This window comes from Mobula birostris, chromosome 24 (genome assembly GCF_030028105.1).
Source record: "Mobula birostris isolate sMobBir1 chromosome 24, sMobBir1.hap1, whole genome shotgun sequence".
NCBI classification, from domain to species: domain Eukaryota; kingdom Metazoa; phylum Chordata; class Chondrichthyes; order Myliobatiformes; family Myliobatidae; genus Mobula; species Mobula birostris.
Window position 1 is genome coordinate 52,524,990 of NC_092393.1, and position 7,705 is coordinate 52,532,694.

The window sequence follows — 7,705 nt, forward strand, 5'->3', positions numbered from 1 at the left end:
AAAGGTGGCAAGAATTTGACGGTCAGGTATCAGTAAGAGCATCCTCTCATTGTTATAAATACTTCCTTGAGGTAAAATGATTTTTGGTGCAAAACTGCAGCATTTTCTGGCCGAAACCCTGCATATGAAAAAACCTTAATGGGCATTCGTTTACAACTTACCACTATTTCAGCTTCAAGTGTACGCGCCGATACACGGTAACGCAAAAAAAGTGATAGCAATGTATCAGATTTTGGCGGGGTTAGCAAGCACGTAATGGGCAAGTTACCGCCTGTAAAATCATACCCCTCCCGGATAAAATAATCGATGTTAATTCCAGTCACTTTTTTAAACCCTTTTCTTTATTGTGTAAAAATAAAACTGACAGTACATGTCACATTTGCATTAAATGAAAAAAAAGCATAAATGACATAAAAACGGCGCTTTCTTAAGAAATGGTTGCATAATGTAATCTCTAATCGTACGCTATCCAGAAATGAGATTTACTGTTGGATGTGGATCTTGAGTTGGAATATTTAAAGCTTTGGCTTCGGTGTAATAGATTCTGGTACAGTATATAGAACTTCCTAGTGTACAATATTTACATTTATAAATATTTGACTTGTAAAGAACCAATGTTTGGCAAAAACAATATTTTATCATCTAAATATTTTTTTGGGAAAAAGGTCCTCATTCAGGCATCAAATTCAATAAAAATCTTCGTACATTTGCAAAATTTCTTTTCTTGTAAAAAATACTTGTCGCTAGAGGGCGCGACATTTCGTTTGTTCTTTATTCCCTCTGGCGATGTCCAGCTGGAAGAACGGCTGTTCAAAATAAACGCACACATTATTGAGTTGCCATGCTGTAAGCAAATGATGTGATAGGATGGAATGTTCCTTTAAAAAAATACTTCCACTTTATTCTACACCTTCAATTTACCAGTACATGTTCGACATATTTAGCCATGTCTTGGTTGATACTCGAGTGTATTTTGAAATACGCGTACATAGCCATAGCATTAACAAGATGTGTTCCTATAACGCAATTATCTCAAATAATGTGGGTTTTGTTTTGACTTATGCAAACGGAAATGAGAAAAGAGAAACTACTTGTTGCATTTCGTACCTGCCAAAGGCACTCGGGCTTATTGGCATCAAGTAAACACACCAGCGGGTATTTAAAGCACATTGCTTTCCTCGGGTCATCTGCTGTTAGCGGAAGTTCGAAGAAAATCTTTTTGATACTCCCTCTATATTAGGCCTGAGAAGCATGATCCAGTTGTCATGGCAAGGTATTGTAAATACTTTACGAACTTAAGTAATTTTTTGCACAAAATTCTTTTACGTTTCATTCCTGAAAAAAGAAATTTGATTTTGGAGTCGTAAAAGAGAGAGTCCCTTCACTAATTAATTAATCTGGCGGCAGGCTTCAAATGTCCACTTGGTGGCGCCGCCGTAGATGTCCACGTTGGCTTCAGTCCACGCAATGACATTGCCCACCAGGGTCTTGGTGCTACAGTTGGCCAGGCTGTAGACTTCTCCGGGAGTCAGGACCCTGTCCCACATGTGGAAATGCGACATCTCGCCCACAAAGGCCTGTGTGGCATCAAACCCACCTCCTAACATGTCCTAGTTTTAAAAAAAAGAAAAACAAACACAATTCAGCAATTGTAATGTCGTACCCTTCTCTTTAATACGTCAATTACAAGACTTCCTAGGCATCACAGAGCTGAACCCCAGACCAATAATTATGGTATAGAATCTACATTTTACTGCCTTCTGCTTCATATTGTGCACAGAACCAATCCTCGCTTTATTTTACAAGTCGGCAATTGGGAGGCAGACTTAAAATATCCTACCTGCGCATGGTGTGCTAATCGAACATTACAGCATAGCACACGCCGATTGCCTCTCGATGTTGTGCCGACCTTGTAACACATTCCAAGATCAATCCAACTCTTCCCTCCGACATACCTCTCCATTTTCCTATCTTTCATGTGCCTGGCTACGAGTCTTTTAAATGTCCCTAATGTATGTGCCTCTACCGCCGTCCCTGGCAGCGCGTTCCCGAAGGCACCCGTCACTCACTGTGTAAAAAAAACCCATACCCCTACCACTCAGCCGCATTAGAACACGATGCACCCCCATACCCCAACACTCAGCCGCATTAGAACACATTGCACCCCCATACCCCAACCACTCAGCCGCATTAGAACACAATGCACCCCCATACCCCAACACTCAGCTGCATTAGAACACATTGCACCCCCATACCCCAACACTCAGCCGCATTAGAACACATTGCAACACGGTACATTACTGTACTGGCCCTTCAGCCCACTATGTTGTGCTGGTCGAACATACTCCAGCACAACTGGAGATTGTGCTCCAACATCAATCCAGCCCTTCCCTCCTACATTGCCCCCTATTTTTCTATCATCTATATGCCTATCTAAGAGCTTCTTAAGTCCCCCTAATGAATCTGCCTCTACCACCAGCCCTGGCAGTGCATTAATAGTGTAATGTTAAATGATGAATCCAAATTCCCATTAGAGAAAAGACTAAAACCTCCTTTTCTACTTAACGGTCCAAGGATTCATCCATTTACCGCAAAAGGGCGGCATGGTAGCGTCGCCGTCAGCGTAAGGCTTTACTGTGCCAGCAACCCGGGTTCAAATCCCACCACTGTCTGTGAGGAGTTGGTGTGTTCGCTCCACAACTGCATAGGTTTCCTCCAGGTACCCCAGTTTGCTCCCACATTTCAAAGACCTGCAGGTTCTTAGGTTAATTGGCCACATGGGTGTAATTGGAATGTGTGAGCTCATTGGGCTGGTAGGGTTTGTTACCATGCTGGGTCTCAAAATAAAAATAAATAGGTAGGTAGATAAAACTGCTGTAATTATTCTGTACTACAATCATGGAAAAGTTCCGAAGTGGAAAAGCCTCTGTTGACAACAGTAGTCACCAGAGGAAAGAGAACATCTCTACTGAAATATCCTTGAAGTGTTTCAAACTTATATTAGCTGGCTTGTGGTTTGTTATGTTTACAAAGCACTCCAATCATCTCGGTTTATAAGTGTCATTGGAACACAGACATGTCAATTAATTGATTTTATTATAATCTTGCTTGAGCTCTCAGGTCATCTTCTGCCAGTCTCTCAAATATAAGCAAAAAGACCATTGGCAAGACAGCTTTTTTTATGAACTATGCTCTTAAACTGTGGGGCTCAGTACCTAAAACTAGTTGCCTGATCTATAAAATGGCACAGAACGCACACATGGCTCACAGACTGACTGGAGTGATTGGTGTTGCTCTGACCAATCAGTCAGTACCTCTGGGAGATGAGATGACCAATGGCCCACAGTTCTCATCACTCTTCCCAGAGACTCGAGTTAAGTGTTTGATTGATTGATTGATTTGTTTGTTTGTTTTATGGCATTCTGATGCCTTCAGAGCTGATGGCTGCCCTCTGTAGTTCAATCTTTAACATGGAACTCATTTAGGAAGTCTACAGATTTGCATTGGAAAGCACTGCAAGTGTGGATTCGAAAGGCTAATCCTGAGTTTGTAGTTTTCAATAGTCTACCCACCTGCTCTTGGCCCAGAACCATGATGCCACCTGGTTTAATGGGATGCCACGGTGCTAGGTTTTCACCATTCCCTCTCTTCATGCCATCTTGATATGCCTCCCAGACGCCATCTCTTGTGGACCAGGTAACGCAGATGTGATGCCATTTTCCATCATTGATAACGAAAGGGAGTTTTGCCACCTATAAAAATTACATTTAGAACTTATGATGAGATGCTTTCCCATTGATACCTTTGACTTCTGGAGTCTGTGTCAAGTGGCTGTGGAGGTCAAGTCATTGGGTATATTTATAACGAAGGTGGATAGTGTCATGAAGAGTGACAGAGATCCAAGTTTTGGTACTCCAATTCCCTGGAGTATAGTTAGCTGCCGCTGTCCTTTTAAGATTCAGACTGCCAATTATTACCTGCCACATTCCTTCATAGAAAATCTGTTCTTAAAGGCCTCATGCAGAACACTCAGTGCTCAATCATAAGAGTTCCATTTCTGGTACTACTGTTTGTGATTTTGCCTTTGGATGTTGTTTGTATCGTTTTGTTTATTTCAAATCTGAGTTAAATTTAGACCTTACTCTGCACTTGGATTCACTACCATTCATAGCTCTCTTGTTACAGACAGGTTCTCGATTAGTAAGGGTGTCAAAGGTTACGGGGAGAAGATAGGAGAATGGGGTTGAGAGGGATAGTAAATCAGCCATGAAGGAACAGTGGAGCAGGCTTGATGGGCCAAATGGCCTAATTCTGCTTCTGTGTCTTATGGTAGATTAGAAAATCATTAAACTTGCCCCATAATTAATACAGGAAACACTCAGCAGGTCTGACAGCATCCGTGGAGAGAAAATGTTTCTGGTGGATAATCTTTCTGTAGTCCAAAAAGTTCCCTCCATTCCCCCCCCCCCCCAATAAGCGCTGTCTGATCTAACGGGTATTTCCAGTTCTATCGCTTTTCAGATATACTGAATGGATAGTTATTCGCCTTTCCTTTAGCAGAATTGGTATTCTGCCTAACTCCAGCCCCTGAGGCACCCGGGCCTCCTTCTGTTGCCTTACACTTCCGCAGGTCTGACTAAATCAGAATCGGTAGGGTACATCCATTCCAGCAAGGGTCCGTGTTAGACACACAGGGCACTGCAGGTGTTGGAATCTGGAACTACAAGCAATCCGCTGGAGGAAACGAATTGTCCAGCTTCGGAGCTCAACTCTAGTTCGGATTCGGAGCCCAGGTACATGAAGTGCAATCATTCGAATAGTTCATACGCACGGATTGGACAAGATGGGGAGGGATTTGAATTACGGAATAGGAGTGGGGATTCCAATTCCAATCACTTACTGCCCGAGAAGACTGCGGACCAAGTGCTGGTAAATGGAATGATGATGGTAGGCATAGACATGGCCGGCCGAAGGACCTGCAGATTTAGTGAAACGAACTCGCGGCACACTTAGGAAGCGTTTAGGCAAACAGTTGGATCGCCTATGCAAAGGAGGGTCGAGGCTAAACGTGGACAATGTGCGGTGCAGAGAGTGGAAAGGCCAGCACGGAGAGGGTGGGCCGAAGGGCCTGCTTGTCTCTCCTCTACCTTGTCGTTGATTAGAATCTCCATCGGATTGTTGCCCCACTCGATGAGCACCAGCTCGTTCGCTTGTCCCGGGACGGCGTAGGAGAACGGGGTGCCGACGCCCGGAGAGGCGTTCGACTTGAGCCACATACAGACGGTCATGGCGTACATCTCGGGCAGGCTCTTCTTCACCTTGGCGTACATGTAGTTTGTTCTCAGGGGAAATGTGATCTGGAATTTATCAGTCGGCCTGGAATTCTTCTGCCCTACAAAGTAATCATGCATAATAGGATTGCATTATTAGATGGAAACTGTGTGTGACCAAACACAGGAATCATAGAGCTCCTGAATCTAATGCGATCCAGTCACCTGTGATTTTTTTCTCTGAGTGCCGGCTTCTGGATGATTCATACACTGGATCATGACCATTTCTTACATAACTGCCACTCCGGATTAATCCCCACCAGCGCGCCCCGCAGTATAATCCGAGTCATGTGAGAGGCGTCCTGGGACGCCTCTGATTCCATTATAGTTGGAGACCGCTGCGCAATCCATATTGCTGCAACGCGGGCGTGGGGGGCGGGCGGATGGCGGTGGGGGCGGTCTCCGGGCTCGGCTGATCCGGAGGAAGTTTCACTGAGGCAAGGAGCTTATGGTGCCGAAACACTGTCGTAATGCGCCTATGGCTCGCGTTCCAGCGCTGCCTGGAGATCGTGGAGCCTCCACCCCGCCAAACACCGCCCCCTTACACACAGAACACCTGGCTGCGGACAGCTCGCTACATATAGGGGATGCAGGAGAAACTAACGGATTTTGGGAAGGAGTTCAGCTGAGTTTTGACACAGGCATTTTCGCTGTCTCTACGACCCCCGTAACGTTTACATCCTGTGTCTCGATCCCCCTGTTTTCTAGATGCACCGAAAAGCTTAACATCATTACAACGCGTTAGGACATTTCTCATTGACGATAATTATAACACGTTACCCGTTCCCTCTGCGTGCTCGCTTTCCCTCTAGCAGTGCCCCGCCAGCAAACTAGGTGTTTTTCTAAAATATTATTACCCGTATTTACCCCATTTTACAGCGTAGTATATTTGAGAATGTAATGGTAAATATAGCGAGCAAACAGTTTAAATAAAGACAGCTCATAGCCTCTTGCAGACCATAACTTCACTCGTTAAAGCTCTGGGATGGTCCGAGTTCAGAGGCTCCCGGTCAGGGACGTACCTTTCTCCAAATCGCTGATCCTTTGGTGAAGAGAGTTGAGAGCGTTCTCAATCTTGCCCCGATTCTCCGTCGTGTCGTTCCTCACCAGGTTTTTTGTTTCTTCCAGGCTGTTGACCCGGGACAGAACCTGCCTCTCCAAATCGTCTATCTTGTTCTGCAGGAGGTCTTTCAAGGTGTTTGTCTGGGCGGTGGTGTTGACTCGGTTGTACTGCTGTACTCCGGTGCACACGGAAAGAACACAAAGGGGTAAAAAAAAGATGTTTCGATAATAAAACGAAGCTTGAGGAAGCACTGCGCACTACTAAAAAACAGCTAAGGCAGCCCGAGTTGAAGAGCGTATGTTATAAAACCCACCCTTAACTACCTTCCCAATAAGCCGTTCATCTCATGGTGTTTAGTAGGTCATACAATCGGACCGAAATTTAATTCCCAGGTCCTGTTTTATTTCAGTTGTTCTGTAAATCCCGATAAACAATGGGACTTGGTCTACTGCACTAGCTACCGCCGGTCCAGATTGTTTTAACAACTGGTTTCTATTTGGTTTGACGGAACTGAGACGTTCATTTTCTACTTGTACATATTTACCTCTAATTTCTCCAGGCGTGCTTTGAGTGTTTGCAAAGTTTGTCCAAATTGATTTAGTGTGTCCGCTTGATCTAGAGAGAGATATGCCACGGAATTTCTACTGCCCCCTGACTGTTCCATGCTGAATCCCTGCGCGGATCTTGTTTCACTCACCGAGGGCTCTGACAGACTCTGACTCTCGCATCTGCTAAGCTTGGCCGTGAGCTCCCGGATGGTCTCTTTCTGGTTCATTATCGTCTCTTTCTGTTGCAGTATGGTTTCCCGGAGCTGGAGTATGGTCCCCTTGATGTCCTCCACCGGACCGCTGTTCTGCATCGGAGCAGAACACATGGGCTCCATCTCCAGAGGGATAGAAGTGCAGATAAAACGCGTCTGGGTGAATTCTTGCGCCGCCGCTTTGGCCAAGAGGAAGAAGAGGACGAAGTATCTGCTGGAGATTCCGCGGGACATCTTTCGAGGAAAGTAGGAGTAGGGAGGTGGGAAAGGAGAAGCGAAGCGTCGCCCGAGACCGCGAGTTACACGGGAGCGACTTCAGCACCACGGAGCTGTCCACGAACACTGACGCGGTGCTCTAGGCTCAGCCACTCTTTATACAAGAGGGAGCGCAGCACACGACCACGTCAGAAATGGGTGGAATCCCATTTTAAACGCTCCATTTCTTGCCTCGCGACCACGTCAACCGTACCAACATTTTAACAGAGCCTTTGCTTTGGTCTCAGCGGAGAGGGCGAGAGTGGAGAGAGGTTTCTATGTGCACGCCTACAACAT

General features: G+C 45.4%; 1 protein-coding gene across 2 annotated transcripts; it reads right to left on the minus strand.

Annotated features, from left to right (window-relative positions):
• Window positions 1-339: 339 nt before the first annotated feature.
• nptx1l (neuronal pentraxin 1 like) lies at window positions 340-7,484 on the minus strand. Of its 2 annotated transcripts, none has more exons than XM_072242000.1 (5): window positions 7,091-7,484; window positions 6,353-6,563; window positions 5,148-5,392; window positions 3,573-3,752; window positions 340-1,610 (listed from the first exon to the last, which is right to left on the minus strand). In XM_072242000.1, exons 1-5 carry the CDS (start codon window positions 7,385-7,387, stop codon window positions 1,389-1,391), a joined length of 1,155 nt encoding a protein of 384 aa, XP_072098101.1. In that variant the 5' UTR covers window positions 7,388-7,484; the 3' UTR covers window positions 340-1,388. The 2 variants fall into 2 exon arrangements, with proteins under 2 accessions (XP_072098101.1, XP_072098100.1); XM_072241999.1 differs by having other exon boundaries at window positions 6,938-7,484.
• Window positions 7,485-7,705: the final 221 nt, after the last annotated feature.

Excerpts from the sequence above, each read along its gene's own strand:
- nptx1l (XM_072241999.1), bottom strand. The coding sequence starts at position 7,387 with ATGTCCCGCGGAATCTCCAGCAGATACTTCGTCCTCTTCTTCCTCTTG. Across the intron at positions 3,753-5,147 it reads AGATTCTAATCAACGACAAG|GTGGCAAAACTCCCTTTCGT; the intron begins GTAGAGGAGAGA and ends TAATTTTTATAG. Across the intron at positions 1,611-3,572 it reads TGGTTCTGGGCCAAGAGCAG|GACATGTTAGGAGGTGGGTT; the intron begins GTGGGTAGACTA and ends TTTTAAAACTAG.